General features: G+C 37.1%; 1 protein-coding gene across 2 annotated transcripts in view; it reads right to left on the bottom strand.

Annotated features, from left to right (window-relative positions):
- The window catches only part of COL21A1 (collagen type XXI alpha 1 chain), a 120,436-nt gene that overhangs the window by 59,412 nt on the left and 44,098 nt on the right, over window positions 1-16,926 (bottom strand). For both annotated transcript variants that reach the window (XM_037056352.1, XM_037056353.1), the window contains 2 exons: window positions 6,207-6,260; window positions 6,058-6,111 (listed from right to left, as the gene is read on the bottom strand). In XM_037056352.1, coding sequence (XP_036912247.1) covers window positions 6,058-6,111; window positions 6,207-6,260 — 108 coding nt within the window. The remainder of the gene's footprint in view (window positions 1-6,057; window positions 6,112-6,206; window positions 6,261-16,926) is intronic.

Raw genomic sequence — 16,926 nt, 5'->3', positions numbered from 1 at the left:
AACAAGCTCAGCACATGGGAGACCAATCTACCCCTGGGTGGAGACATGGCAAGGGAATGTGCAGATATGCCAGTGAAACTGAAGCAGTAATCAAAAACCTTGACACACACAGAAGCCCTGGACTGGATGGCTTCACAGGCAAATTTTATGAAACATTCAAAGAAGAACTAACTCCTATTCTTCTCAAACTATTCTGGAAAATTCAAGAAAAGGTAAGACTCTCAAACTCTTTTTATGAGGCCAGTATTATCCTAAATCCAAAACCAGGTAAAGACACAAGAAAAAAAAGAAAATTATAGGCTAATATCTCCAATGAACACACATGCTTACATCTTCAACAAAATATCAGCAATCTGTATCCAGCAATACATCAAAAAAATCATACAGCATGATCAAGTGGGATTTACTCCAGGGATGCAAGGATGGTATAATATTTGCAAACTAATGAATGTAATACATCACATAAACAAAGACAAAAACCACATGATTATATCAACAGATGCTGAAAAGCATTTGATAAAACCCATTACCCATTTATGACAAAAACACTCAGCAAAAGCACACTTCAACATAATAAGTCCATATACAAGAAACCTACAGCCAACATCATACTCAATGGGCAAAAACTAAAAGCTTTTCCATATGATCAGGAACAAGACAAGTGTGTCTGCTTTCATCACTCTTATTCAAATCAACATAGTACTGGAAGTTCTAGTCACAGAGCTCAAACAAGAAAAAGAAATATAAGCCACCCAAATTGGAAAGGAGTAAGTGAAACTGTCATTATTTGCAGATGACATGGTAGTGTACATAGAAGACCCTATAGTCTCCACTAAAAAACTACTCAGCCAAAAAGTAGTGGGATACAAGTCAATATTCATAAATCAATGGAATTCTTGTATACCAACAATGAACTCTCAGAAAGAGAAATTAGGAAAAATTCCCATTTACTATAACAACAAGAAAGATAAAGTACCTAGGAATAAATTAACCAAGAAGGTAAAAGACCTGTACTCAGGAAACTATAGAATACTGAAGAAAGTAATTGAGGAAGATACAAACAAACAAAAGCATATAACATGTTCATACTACCCAAAGCAATCTATAGATTCAATGCAATTCCTATTAAAATACAAATGGTATATGTTACTGATTTAGAACAAATATTTCAAAAATTCTTATGGAACCAAAAAGATGCCAAATAGCCTCAGCAATCTTGATAAAGGAGAATAAAATAGGAAGGCTCACAATACCCAATATAAAACTATACTACAAGGCCACAATAATCAAAACAGCCTGATACTGGCATAAGAATAGACATACAGATCAATGGAACAGAATAAAGAGCCCAGAATAAAACCCATGTCTCTATGGCCAATTAATATTTGACAAAAAAGGCATGAGCATACAATGGATTAAAAATGGTATCTTCAATAAATGGTGTTGGGAGAATAGGACTGGCACATGTAAAAAATAAAAAATGAAACTAGAACACCAATTCACACCATACACCAGAATAAACTCAAAGTGGATAAAAGACTTAAATATAAGTCATGATACCATTAAGTCCCAGAGGAGAACATAGGCAGAAAAAACTCAGATATTACATATAGCAATATTTTTGCTGATATATTTCCTAGGGCAAGGGAAATAAAGAAAAAAATAAACAAATGGGACAACATCAGATTAAAAAGCTTCTGCTCAGCTAAAGAAACCATTATCAACATGAAGAGGGAACTGACTGTATGGGAGAATATATTTGCCAATGATACACTGGACTAGAATTTAATCTCCAAAACATATAAAGAACTCATATGACTCAACACCAGGAAGACAAACAATCCAATTAAAAAATGGGCAAACGTTCTGAACAGATACTTCACCAAGGAAGACATATGGAGGGCCCATAGACATTTGAAAAGATGCTCAACATTGCTAGCCACCAAAGAAATGCAGATTAAAACCACAATGACATACCACTTCAAACCAGTGAGAATGGCCATCATTAATAAATCAATGAACCACAAGTGCTGCCAAGATGTGGAGACAAGGGAACCCTTGTGCACTGTTGGTGGGAATGCAGACTGGTGCAGCCACTATGGAAAACAGGACAGAATTTTCTTAAAAAAAAACTAAAAATGTAACTGCCTTTTGACCCAGAGATTCCACTGCTGGCAATATACCCTAAGAATCCTGAAACACCAATTCAAAAGAACCCGTGTATCCCTATGCTCATAAGAACACTCTTTACAATAGCCAAGTGCCGGACACAGCCGAAGTGCCCATCAGAAGATGAGTGGGTCAAAAAGCTGTGGTATATTTACACAATGGAATACTATGCAGGAGAAAGCAAAAAGGAACTCCTGCCTTTTGCAACAGCATGTATAGAAGTGGAGAATATTATACTAAGCAAAATAAGCCAGTTGGTGAAAGACAAATACCATATGTTCTCACTTACAAGAGGAATGTAATGAACAAAATAAACTAATGAGCAAAATAGAACCAGAGGCATGGGAACAAGGAACAGACTGACAGTGGCCAGAGGGGAGGGGAGAGGGGGATGATGGTGGAAAGAAAGGGAAGGTAGTCAAATGACATGTATGAATGACCCTTGGACAATGGTGTGGGGATTGACAGTGGGAGCAGGGGGTAGGCTAGGCAGGAGAGTGCAAGGTGGCAGGGGGGGGATTGGAACTGTAATAGAGTAACAATTTTACAAAACACAAGTATTTTGAGGAGTCACTATTGGTTGCATCCATGTTTATAAGAGATTAGAATCAAAGAGAATCCAAGATTTACAGGAAGATAGTTCCATTTGCTTAGCTTGCCTCCAAAGCTTTTGTGACTGGTGCATATACCTTTGAAGAGGTTGTCCATCTCATAAGTTGATTTAGAATCATAGTTTTTAGAATCAGGTCAGATTACTTAAATCAGCAATAAAAGAATATGAAACCTAATATTTTAAAAACTTTATTCTTTTAAAGTTTTTCAATATATGTATTTGTTTTCAAAGAATACATGCTTTATACAGTAGCATAGGCATATAATTATGCATATATATGAGACCACATGCCCAAAAGTCTTTTACTGCAAAAAATCTGCAATTCAAAGTTTGGTAACCTATCATCTAGAGGGAACTATCACACCTCCCTTAAGAGAGATACAGACCATTAACCCTGCTCATTGCACGATCACTGCAACCTAAACTCATTCATCCAGCCCCCTCCTCCTCCAACTAAGTACTTGGTAGGCATTCAGGAATTCTTCTCACAGTGCAGGCAACAATGCCAAAGTAGAACAAATCTCACTGCTACAAACTATTCTGGACAAAGCAGGAAAACATGGAGAAAAGGAAGCCACGTTGAGATCAAGACATTTGATATCAACTCCCTGATGCTTGAGTAACTTCAGACAAATGATTTAAGCTTTTCACTCTTCAGTTTTCCAAACTATAAAAGAGAAATGGCTCACTTAACAAGGAAAAACAGGCATAGCATGACTTTTTCAACTAACCACATATGCCTTTTGTGAGGATTGCAAATGATAACAATATGTATAATACCAATGCAAAATATGTCTCAAAATAAAACAAAAATGTACACATAGCAATAAAAGCCTCCAAGTGCCCAATACATCACAAGCCTTACACATTTTGGTTGTTCATTTCTCCTTTAAGTAAAAAAACAAATGCTAAGTCTTACTTAGGCTCAGACAATAGTGACTTATTAGGGACTCTCCAAAATGCTCCCTCTCTTTCTAACACAAGGATGGGCATTTTCCTGGGATTTGGGGATCACCACTGGACTACTCAGGCCTAGGAAAAAGTAGATGTCAAAGCTCCTACTATAGCTTGCCATTGACCACAGAACAGAGTATACCCAAAGTGAAGGTGAAAAGTGAAGTTTAGAACCAAGAAAGTATCCAGCACTCTATAAAAATTCAATAAAAGTTGTAAGTTTCCCATTGGTGCCAATAGAGAAAACTAAAACAGGACAACAAGAGGCACAGCACCCAATAAATGAGGCAGGGCATGGAATCATCAGTTCTTTATAATAAACTGAGATGCTGAATCCATTACAAAACCTTAAAATTAAAGAGGTTGAAAGATCAGGAAACAATCCAGACTTTGCAAAAATATCCAGAGAAGTACTGAAATCCTGAGTCTACACAGGGCAGTACCATATGTGGTGGAGGGACACTCAACCCTGACCTTTGGGAATATTTAGGAAGGTCACAGCTAGTGCTGCTTTGGGGAAAAAAGCATCTGAGGAAAGGATGTAGAAAAGAAGAAAAACATGGCGCTATCCTTTTCATAAAGAGTAGAAAACATTTTTTCAGAAAATCCCTGGTATAACAACAATTCCATAGAGTCCTCAGATTCTGATAAAGCAAAATATTTTATTAAGAAATAGAGTGTGTATACATGTTTATTCATTTAATATTTGATTATTTATTATATTAATTATAACATCAGTTCTATCAACATGTTAATCATTACTATGCTCCTCACCAATATGTTTATATATTTTGTACATAATTGATATTCCTATAAGTTACATTTAATAATATTAAAATAATAAACTCTTACAAGGAGAGGAAGGGTACAGGACTAAACACCCCCATATTTAGAGAATGGAAAGAGGAAGTAGATAATACCTAAACTGTGAAAAAGTAACCAATTAAAGCAAGAGAAAATATAGGAACATGTGATATCTCAGAACCAAGAGAAGAAATCATTCCAGGAAGGAGGAAATAGTCAATTGTGTCCAATGCTGCTGAGACATCCAATAAGATAGCAGGGAGTACTGGAAAACAATGACCACTGGACTTTGAAGATGGTAGACATTAGTGATCTCAATATGCAGCAGAAGGTTGGGATAGAAATCCTACTGACATGGGTTAAAGAGATAAAGGGAAGTGAGAAACTGCAGAGTGAATAAAGGCAAGCTTCCACTGTGATGAGAAAGGGCAGTGGGGCACTAAAGGCAGCTGTCTAGTTGGTGTGAGGTGGGTCATCCTTCGCTACTGACTGGGTGTTTAAGTAGGCCCAATTCAGGGCTCAGTCTATAACCTGTAGCTGCTTCATGCCTCTCCCTCTACTTTCCCCCACACACCACTGTTTGGGCTGTGGTGCTTTCAGAATGCTACACACATGGACTACTTTCTATTTTTGAGAAATCCATAAAAAAGTGGCAACTCTGCTAAGCCAATTCTAACTACTTCTCCTTCCTATGTCACTAATGGCTTTAATATTTTTAAACATAAAATGAGTATAGTCTACATCAGTATTCCTCACATGTAGGTGCTATACACATTATTTTTTAAAAAGAATAATTTTGCGAGGGTTGTAGTTAGAAAATTAGTGCAGGTTTTTACCAGGAACAAAGAAAGAACTTAGAAATAAAATTGTGCTTTAGGAATTAAGCTAACAAATGAATATGGGGATCTGAGCAAATAAAAACGGGCATCTTAGATGTGGACAAGCTGCCAGGGCCAATAGGCCTTGACTGAATCCATGGGAAGAAACTAACTTATTAAACATATTTAAAGAACATGTACGTCAATAGGAAGTTGGCAAATTTCAAAGTTGTAAAAAAAAAAAATCGGAAAGTCAATACTTGAAATGTTAGCTATACCCACTGGAGCTCTGGGGAGAAGTTCAGTAAAGCTAAGCCAATAGGCCACCTGTCGATAGGAATCTATTATGGACACAGGGATATCAGGCTTTCTGTGGCTAACAGGGGACACATGCCACTCACAAAATTTTCTCCCTTTTAAGAAGGTCGATCCCCCACCAGCTCCCAGAGCTTAACCACGAGAAAGAACATGGCACATGGATAAAGCCAGTACCGATGCCATTTGATAGCGGTCATCAAGTAATCTAAAAAAAAAATACCACCTTTATTAAACAATGGCCACTGACAGATTTCTGAGCCCACAAATCTTGGAATTCACCAAGGTGAACACTATTGGATTGGAGTCATCATAGGTAAAATCCTTGTCTTTGAGTGACTGGAACAACTGGACACATTTCTGTGTGTGTGTGTGTGTGTTTACCTTTTCACCATCTCTCCCTGGTTCTCCTTTGTAACCTGGTAGTCCTCGTGCTCCCTAAATTAGCCACAAAACAAAATTCTGTTAATTATCGGGTTTTTTTGGTTCACTAGAAATGCTGTTTCTAAAATGTGCATAAACAGATCACATACTTGTATTCCTGGGGATCCTGGAATACCAGATGATCCAGGGATTCCCTGATATCCCTAAAGAAAAGTAAACAAGAAAGTTAGTACGACATCACACTCACAAAAAGCAGCCCTGCATTTCAGGATTCACTCCTGTCTCAAGTTTCTTACCTACAAGACTTCACTTAGTTTAAGAAACCAAAATAACAAAGTATCAAATGCTTAATAAGAAATTCGTACCCTTCAGCCTTTAGGGAAAAAAGGTCTTAAATATCTCTAGATTAATAAAAACATCCAGAAATGTTTCAAGTAAAAGGATGGCTCTGGCATCAAAATATAAAGCCAATGTTCACAGCTCCTAAAGAAATGTACTGCACATTAGAACATATTCAATGTATTCAGGAGAAAAACACCTAAAACTGCAGGATTAACAAACGCAATACATTTTTAAACTACCTGATTAATGACCATCCAGGTTAATCCCTGGAATAAATTAAACCCTGATGAATGTTATCCTTCAGAGTACGTCTGTAACAGCCTTTGGACTGCTCATTTTAGAAACCTACTGATGTCAACCCCAAGCACATGGCTGCGACGTGTCCCTCCACCTCCTGGGGATGAGCTGTCTGCGGAGGCCGTGCTCCCTTTCATCTCCACCGCTTCTTACACATCCCTTTTTCAGACGGGAGGAAACTATTTATTTGTCGTGCAGAACATGGCAACTGAACTCAAAAACACACTTGAGGGGCCTGACATTTATCTAGGTTTCTCAGGGAACACCTGAAACCTGCAAACAAACACATTTACCTTTCTTATTCACATTTCATCTTTCTCCGATCTTTCTGTTTGGATATAGCTTTCTGTTTGTCAATAGTATTGACACAGATCTCATTAATGTTTCTATTACATTGTCACTTAAATCCAAAAGCACATTCTTGAATCCAAAAGCTTCATTTCCACGTGGCTACTCAGTGGTCTTTGTACTTACCCAATCATTTGTCAGTACCCATTTAGCTGTAGTTTTAGAGACATCATAATTCCATGCTTTTCCAGTCCTGTTTTCAAATATTTCTTCTACTACTCTTTGCTAACTTCAATAATAACAACAGTAACAGTATAGTGGCTGTCTCAAAAAGATCAGTCACAGATTATAGTTTTTCTCATTTCACATGCGCTTGCCTTTATTTTTTATAAATATATTATATTGATTATGCTATTACAGTTGTCCCCTTTCCCTCCCTTTATTCCCCTCAACCTGAACAGTAAAATGACAGCAAACTCACAGATATTAACAACCACACCTAAAACACAAAAGCAAACTAAGCAAACAACTAGAACAGGAACAGAATCACAGAAATGGAGATCACATGGAGGGTTAGCAACAGTGGAGTGGGAGGAGTGGGGGGGAGGGAAAGAGAATAAGTAGCATAGATGGTAGGTAGAAAATAGACGGGGTGGGGCGGTTAAGAATAGTATAGGAAATGTAGAAGCCAAAGGACTTGCATTTCTTATTTTGCAAAACACACTCCATTACTCCCAGAATGATGAAGAGTCCATAACTTCAATTACCAGCCACCATCATTTCTTTTATAGCCCATTCAGTATTCACAGACTGTATCATTACACTTTATTCAGGATTTCTCCAACTCAGATTTTCCTCTTGAGTCCCTTTGCCCAGTCCTTAAACATTTTACTCCACCAGTGAATGAGTTTCATAACCAAACTTTCCTCGATCCATACAAAACAATCAGCAGTTTTCAAAACTGCCCTGTGTTCTCTGGGTTGGCACTGTCTGTGTGTCACCAGATTACATGCCCCCCTGAGACGAGGAACCAAGTTGATTTCATTTTTGTACCTCCAGCATTGAACACAGCCCTTGGCACATCTTCTGTTAATCAAACACTGGAAGAAATTACCTTCAAGTCATCCACATGGCACATAAGAGTGAAATCTCTTTGCCCAAAGAACCTTGTTATGTGTATGCTCTTTCCATTAGCAAACTGAAACATTTAGTAATACCATGTGATTCACATCTTCAAGATCAGTCAGAAAAGAGAAAAAAGTCAATCTGCACAGAATTTGCTCAGCTTTATATCTGTACCACTTTAGTCACCACCAAGTCTCCTTCCCCCACCACTGTGGAATCAGATAGGCTGGGAGCTGAATTTCAATTCCATCCCTGTCAGCACGTGCCCGAACGGAGCTGGATTACTCACAAATGCTACCACCTAGGATGTCCTTTCAGTTCCTCAAAACCTTGCACACACTCTCTGGAGAATCCAATATGATTCACAATAAATAGGCTCTTATAATTGGAGAAATAATGGCAATGATTTATATACGGCTCATGTTCCAGACTAATTAACTCACTTAACCTTCACGAACACCCTTTAGCATAGGTTCTACCTTATCCCCATTTTAAAATGAGGGCACTGAAGTGCAGAGGTTAAGTAGCTTGCCCCGAGTTACATAGACAGGCAGCTGACAGTCCGTGGACCCACCCTTCAATCAGAAAATGCTTCACGTTAGATCAGATCCTACAATCCTAGAATGAGTAATCAGAGTCAAAGAAATCCATTGAACCAGACTACTGTTACATTGGTTAGGATTCTGCGTGCTCAGAGGAGTACTCAGAATCCCCAAATCCTGATACAACACAATGAATTTGGCAATTGAAAAAAACCTTCAGCTGAATTTTTGCTCCTCCCTTTCTGTGGGATATTGGCTAGGGCACTTTGCCTAGACAACCTTGTTTTTTAACCACGATAAGACACACTTTATACTTCAGAAAAGAAACAAATGGTGTCATAGGTGAAAGTGCCTGGCAGATGTTAGGATCTCAATAAATGTAAGTTTCTTTATTTTCTTCAGACCAATGACTATTGCACAAAACTATTAGAACATTTCTGCAGAATGTTACTCTGTAGCCTTAACAGCTACGTTTAATGCATGAAGAATGATAGCTTCAGTCATCATCATCACTATTGAACCAGTTTTCAATATTCATACATATCTAATCCTGAACATGTGAACAAGGTTTGGTATATTATTTTTTTTACGGATTTCAAAGAGAGAAAGAGAAAGATTTGTTGTTTCACCTATTCGTACATTCATTGGTTGATTCCTGTATGTGCCTTGACTGGGGATCGAACCCACAACCTTAGTGCATCAGGACAATGTTTCAACCAACTGAGCTACCCATCCAGGGCCAAGGCTTCAGTGTACTTTATAATGGCTCTGTTGGTTTTGATTTTGAAGAACTGCAATACAGGAATAATCAATGCTTCTCACAATACTAGAACCTAGCTATTATTGTTTTTTACTTAACTTACAGTGAAATGAGGTATTAAAAACTTAGTTGTACAAAGTAATTTAATGATTATTTTAGAAGCTAGAGGCAGCATGATTTATAATAAAATAAAAACAAAAACCATATCCAAGGTGGGAATCCCAGGGAAAATTACCAGAAGAAATTGGGTGCAATTCAGAAAAACAAATTTTGGACTTAAAACCAGGAAAATAAAGGTTAACAGGGAGGAATATTACAACAGAAAAATTTCCAAGAGGAGCAAGAAATAAAATGTTGGTTGACTCATAGCTGGGCTCACTAAAACAAGAAAAATGATAAGCTTTTCTTATAGAGTACTGAGTTTTTACTCTTCTAAATATATAAGTTTCTGTGGGTTTCTTGGCACAATTATAACCTTCACATGATCTTTGACTGTTTAATACTTGTCGACACTAATTTTACCATATTGCAATTATTAGCAGGTCCAAATACCCACACTTCTCCATCTGCGAAACTTCTGACAGTATTTAACATTTTCCTATGTTCAAAACATTTTCTTTGTAAATGAGTCATTTTATAGGAAAAAAATATTCTCACTGCCAGATTGTAGGGTTGAAGTATACAGAGTCAATTTACTTTTCTTCCATGATTCATAGCTGCAACGCTCCAGGAAAGATATATCGTTTTAAAATGGAAATTGGTAACAAAATCATCAAATGTGCAAGGGTCACAATGTCTTTGAAGCCCAGTCATAATCAAACTATAAAATAGTCTGCCGGTACAAATATATAGATTTTTTAAGTAGTGAGAAGAACAGAGCAAGTGGTTTTCTTTAAATACTCTGAACTTAAAAATAAGAAGAAAATCCAAAGAAATTATTTGAGATACCACTCTTTTTTAAAATGTATGAATGAGATTTAAAGTTTATTCTATGATATAATTTTCTTCACAGTTTTCCAAAATTCTAACAGATATTCTTAGGTACACAGCCAGGGTAACTAGCTAATCAAAATCAAGTGTCTATTTTTTAATATCCTTTATGGATTCTTCTAGTCATTTGGCAGACTTTATAGCACTATACAATGAAATTTCAAGAATATTCATGAATCTCTGTCTTTCAATATATATGACGAATACAGAAACTAGTCTGCCATCTGACCCAAGTAGTTTAAATGATTGAACTGACTGTTCAGATTACTTGACTAACAGAGCACACTAATGCATAAAGTCACACCTAAGTTCTGATACAGAACTGTGATGCTGTGGGAGGTGAAGAGTAACAGGCCAGGGAAGCTTTCTGAAGACATAAGTACAAAGGAACACTGAAGAACGCACAGTGCATACAAGAGGGAACCCCCCAAAGGGAATTTATTCATAAAAAGTATGTATTTCTTCTTACATGTTTAAACTTCAGTCACCTTCAAAGTACTCTTCATTTAATGCAATACACCTCTCAAGACGCTTTTTGCACTGCTCAAAACAGTTTTAGAACTCGTGAATTTTGATGCCTTTTAGTGCTTCTTCCATTTTTTTATTTCACCTCTTCCACATGGGCAAAATAATTCCCTTTGAGGAATTTCTTCATCCAGGGAAAAAAAGTATTTTGGGGTGAGATTGGGTGAATAAGGAGGGTGGGGCATGGGAGTCTTGCCAATTTTTATCAAAAACTGCTGGACACTCAGCATGGTGTGGACANTGCAATACACCTCTCAAGACACTTTTTGCACTGCTCAAAACAGTTTTAGAACTCGTGGATTTTGATGCCTTTTAGTGCTTCTTCCATTTTTTTATTTCACCTCTTCCACATGGGCAAAATAATTCCCTTTGAGGAATTTCTTCATCCAGGGAAAAAAAGTATTTTGGGGTGAGATTGGGTGAATAAGGAGGGTGGGGCATGGGAGTCTTGCCAATTTTTATCAAAAACTGCTGGACACTCAGCATGGTGTGGACAGGTGCATTCATAAATCGCCCATCATAAAATGGACAAATGCACTGAGTCTTCAAAAAAATTCACTGAAGCCTGTAGCACAAAGCCTCTTACAACACCAGCTGGTACACTGATACAGATGGGTTTCTAGAACACTCACCTAGTGGGAGAAGCCTATACTATAAGTGGCTTGCCCTCTAGAAGATAATTCTGGGATTCAGGGGTCCCCCTTCCTAAGAGGAAGGCCTTCAATGTGACATGCAGCATGAGAGGATGGGCTGCAGCCCTGGAGATGAAAGAAGAGATGTACATGTGTGTGCCACATGCAACACTGGAATGACAGACTGGAAGTTACATGTACAGCTTGTAGGTTTTATGAAGGACTCTGAACTTTATCCAAGCCACTAAATTACAGGGTCACACAATCAGACTTGAGCTTTAAAAAGCTTACTTGCTACACTCTGGAGGATAGACTAAATGGGGCAAGAAAAAGCATGAAGACCATACGGGAAGTTCCTACAGGGAAGACAATGGTAGGTAGAATCTGAGTCCAATCTAGGCATATTTAGTCTAATCTGAGGATAGGTTATAGGAGGTGAGAAATTTGGAGTCGTAGAATGATGCTTGGGATTTTGGCTTGGGCAGAAGGGTGGCTGATGGTATCACTGACTGAGGGATGGACTCTGGAGGAAAATATATTTTCACTGATTGTGAAATAGAAAGTAGTACAAATTTTTAATAATATTTTTATGGGCTAAGATTCATGACATATATTTTACAATAAAAAACTATATACTTCTGTGAGGAAAAAACAGAATTGGCATTTCAAATTAAAGCAAACTACATTTACTATAAATGAAATTTAATCTAAATCCCTTAGATAAAGGTGGATGGGTGATAAATACAAAGTAACATCATTTGCTTTTCATCAATAATTAGCCTTGAGCTAAACGCATTTAAAAAAAACACACACACACACGGTATACCTTTGGCAAATAATCTCTGCAGATAGATTCCAGTTCTTAGATTCAAAGAATTTAATTAAATTTAGGTAAATCACCTCATCTTCCAAGTAAGTTTACACTTAAAAGTTATACTAAGCTTATTTCACAATGAGAATGCACTACTTTTTTCTTGTATGCAGAATCGTTTTTTTTACACTTGAAACTAAGTAATTTTATTAACCAATGTCACCCCAATACATTTAATTTAAAAATCCTCTTGAATGATGGGTCACGGCTAGATTCTTATTTTGTAAATTTTTCCATCATTTTTTTTAGTATTGATAAATTTTTATTGTTGTTTAAATACAGTTGTCTCCATTTCCCCCCACACCTCCCCCACCCCCGCCATCTCCACCTCCCTCAGTCCTAACCCCCTTTAGCTTTATCCATATGTCCTTTATATATGTTCCTTGAACATGAACCTTCCTGCCTTTTCCCCCATTATCCCCACCCACCTCCCCTCTGGTTACTGTCAATTTGCTCTTAATTTCAGTGTCTCTGGTTATATTTTGCTTGCTTGTTTTGTTGATTAGGTTCCACTTATAGATGAGATTATATGGTATTTGTCTTTTACCACCTGGCTTATTTTACTCCAAACCTAAATCTCTAGTAATTATGCTTTACATTCAAAGGGAGGTGACAAATAGCTAATCCCGTGTCCTCGTCTGCTGTTCTTCAATATATTTTTCAATAATACTTACCATCATCTAATATTATTTACTTATTTTAAAATTATTACTGTGGATTGATTACCTATCTCTCCCCAATAGAAAGTGACCTTCAAAACAGCAGGAATTTCTGTCTATTTTGTTCACTGCTATATTTCCTTAGCCTAAAGAGTGGCAGGAACAGAGTAAATACATGATAAATATCATGTATAAGACCGGATGAATGAAAGAATGAATAAATAAGCAAACAAACATAGAAATAAGGGTGGGCAAAAGTAGGTTGACAGTTGTAATATGAATAAATAATACAATAAAAATTCTGTTTTACATATTCACAAATGTCAACCTACTTTTGCCCACCCACCCCTGTATTTACTGAGTCCAAATGGTCACTAATACTGAAGGCTCTAAAAATAATCATAACCAAAAGAAGATACAATATGAGCATGAATTTACCTTTAAAATCACAAATGCTAAATATGTAACCAATTTCTTAAATAATTTAAATATACAAATGACATTAGCACAAACATAATTTTATGTGCACATTATTATATATACTATATATAATATATAAAATATAAGTAATCTATTTAAGAGATACATGAGATGAATATAGAAAGATCCATGTATGAGATTTATATGAGGAGAGCATTGGAGAAAATGATGTAGCTAGTAACTAAGCATTGTCTAGGAAACCTTTATGGAAGAGGTAAACAATATTTTATTACAGAAAAGGAAGACAAACTGCCCAAGTGCAGAATAGTTCTCAAGTCAAATGGTCCATATTTTAGTTTATTCAGTGAGACTCTCATAAGGGGGGGTGGGTGTCTGTGTGTGTGTTACACAAGTGGGAAGTGGTGAGGACAACAAACCCTTTGCTAAGGAACTCAAATTGAGGTGAAGTGAGAGTCCAGGTAGAAACTATTCTCTCTAGAAGGATGTCTTTTATACACTTCATAATTAAGCTTCCTCTGGTAATTCTCTTTACATGCCAAATAATAGCTATTTCTTTGGCTTTTATCCTAATGTATTCCATCCCCAAGGTCTTTGCTCTCAGCCCTAAACTTCCCACAGCTCTTAAACTGTAGAGTCCACAATTGGCACTTATTTAGTTACAAGTCTGAAAAAAAGAAAAAGCTTTTCTCCTGGGTCCTATTGTTCTACTACTGATTATTCAACCCCTACCAAGTGCACTCCGCAAGCATCAGTTCTAGTTTTCCCCCACCTCCTTCCCTCTTATTCTCTACCATCATTCTTTGTATTTTAAAACAGCATCTCTTGTTTAGATTGCACCTGAGGAACCGTAAATCCTCCCTGAAGGCTGAGTTCTAATCTCTCACCGTTACTCTCTTCTGAATGAAATCCAGATCCTACACGTCCTTAATGTGTAGTATCCCAAACTGAATCCAAAAGCAGGACTGTCATCTTTCTTAATATAGACATTATATGTTTCCTAATGATGCCAAAAGTTGCATCATTCCTTCAGGCATTCCTGTCACATATGTTGATCCCTTTTCACCAAGGTCAAATTTAAATGACTTTTTCCAGACAAATAAAAGCCATATGTTTACTCCAGCTGGAGTTTGCTATGTTAATATAGCCATTCTCCAAGTTTGTCAGTTTTGGGGGGTTTGGTCACCCCAAACACCAAAATAAATTCCAAAAATGAAACCAAGAATGTAAAATTCTTAAAAAATAAAAAAGAAAATGAATATCTAGTATCTCATACTCAAAAAACAAAAACACTAGAAGAAACTACAAGAAAAAAAATTTAATTATGGGAGAGTTTTACATTCTAAAAACTAAAAACAACATTATAAACCAAATAACCAAATAAATACAAAAAGCATTTACAATACATAGATAGATAAGTAGATAAAAGGATTAATTCTCTTCATGTATAAGAAGCTCTTATTAACTGATATGGAAAATGCTATCACCCATGGGAACTGACCTTGTCTGTCAGATTTCTATATTCAACTACTCACTAAAAATTTCTACTTGAATATCTAACATAAAAATTGAATATATCCACTTCAGTTTCTCCCTATATACCACTGGTGACTTCCAAGCTGCTACCTCAGTGCTAGAGCTCAGAGGAAGTAAGTCTGAGTAGCTGTAATTTTGATATGTTTGGGTCAAGAGTTGAGCCATGCCTGCCTATCCCTCCATCTTGACAAGAAGTCCAGGACTGTAGATCTTAAATCACAAAAAAGAGTAAGTAGGAGCTGTGAACACCAGTATACCTGTGGGAAGAGGAAACCCACCAACAAAGGAACCACTAACAGATAACCACAAAAGAAGTTGAAGGAGAGAGTGGAAGCCACACTAACCTCCAACCAGGACAGATCTGGAAATACAACTAAATGGTGGAGAAATTACCCAGAACAAACACCTGAACAACAGCAAGAGAGAATCCTCAAAATCTCATACAGACAGAAACACCAGCTTCAACACAACCTGTCCACACCTGCACAACAGAATATAAGACATGGTGGATGGAGTGATCCTCAGTTAACCAGCTGGATGGAAGGACCCACCAAAGAAAGACCCAACAACAGTCAAAAGACAAAGACATACAGAGAGCCAACATAAATGACAGCCCAAGACCAACAAGCTGAGAAGATCGAGGAGATTACACCACTGAATCTCCCAGGTCTTCTACCACAGAAGTTCACACCATAAACCCAGGCAGTCAGAAGAGATCAATTTAAGAAGCTGAGGCTAACAAGAAGAGTCTCACAAACAATGGAAAGACAAAGAAATGATTCCCAAATGAAAAGAAAGGAGGAAACCTCAGAAAGAATGCTAAATGAAAAAGAGGCAAGTCAACTATAAGATACTGAGTTCAAAGCAATGGTTATCAGGAAGCTCAATGAGCTCACAGAGAATTACCAGAAACTACATAGAAACTACAATGAACGCACTGTAAACTATATCAACACGAAACATGAAATAGAATTTATCAACAAGGACCAAGAGGAAATGAAGAATGTAATTTCTGAAGGAATCAAAAGCAGACTAGATGAAGCAGAGAATGAGATCTGGAGGATAAGATAGAAAAAACAACCAGCAAGAACAAAAAAAAAAAAAAAGAAAAGAGACTCAGAGAGAACAAAGAGGTGTTAAGGGAAATGTGGGATGACATGAAATGTAATAATATCTGTATAATAGAGATATCAGAAGGAGGAGGAGAAGAAGAGCAAAGGATAGAAAACCTGTTTGAAAAAGTAATGATGGAAAACTTCCCTAACTTGATAAGAAAAAGTCATACAAATCCAGGAAACACAGAGAGTCCCAATTAAGAGGAACCCAAAGAGGCCCCCTTCAAGACACATAATAATTAAAATGGCAAAATTCCAAAACAAAGAGAGAATCTTAGAGGTAGAAAGAGAGAAACAGGAAGTAACATACAAGGGAGCCCCAATAAGGCTAGCATCTGACTTCTCAATGAAAACGCTCCAAGCCAGAAGGGAATGGCAAGGAATATTCCAAGTAATGAAAACCAGAGGCCTGCAACCAAGACTACTTTACCCATCAAGGTTCTCAATTAAATTGAAAAGCAAAATAAGGAGATTCCCCGGCAAAAGAAGCCTCAAAGAATACACCTCCAAACCAGCTCTGCAAGAGATGCTAAAGGGTCGCTTTAAGAACAGGAAGAAAAACAGTGAGAGAGAGAGGAACACAGGTATGAAAAAATGGCAATGAATAAGTACCTGTCAATAATAACCTTAAATGTAAATGGATTAAATGCTCCAATCAAAAAACATAGAGTAGCCCAATGGAGAAGAAAGCATGACCCACACATATGCTGCCTACAAGAGACCCATCTCAGAACAGAAGACCATCACAG

Source organism: Sturnira hondurensis, unplaced genomic scaffold (genome assembly GCF_014824575.4).
Source record: "Sturnira hondurensis isolate 20B ecotype Veracruz unplaced genomic scaffold, ASM1482457v3 Scaffold0008908, whole genome shotgun sequence".
NCBI lineage: Eukaryota > Metazoa > Chordata > Mammalia > Chiroptera > Phyllostomidae > Sturnira > Sturnira hondurensis.
Note: the sequence above shows the minus strand (reverse complement) of the source record. Positions and strands in the feature narration are given on the sequence as shown.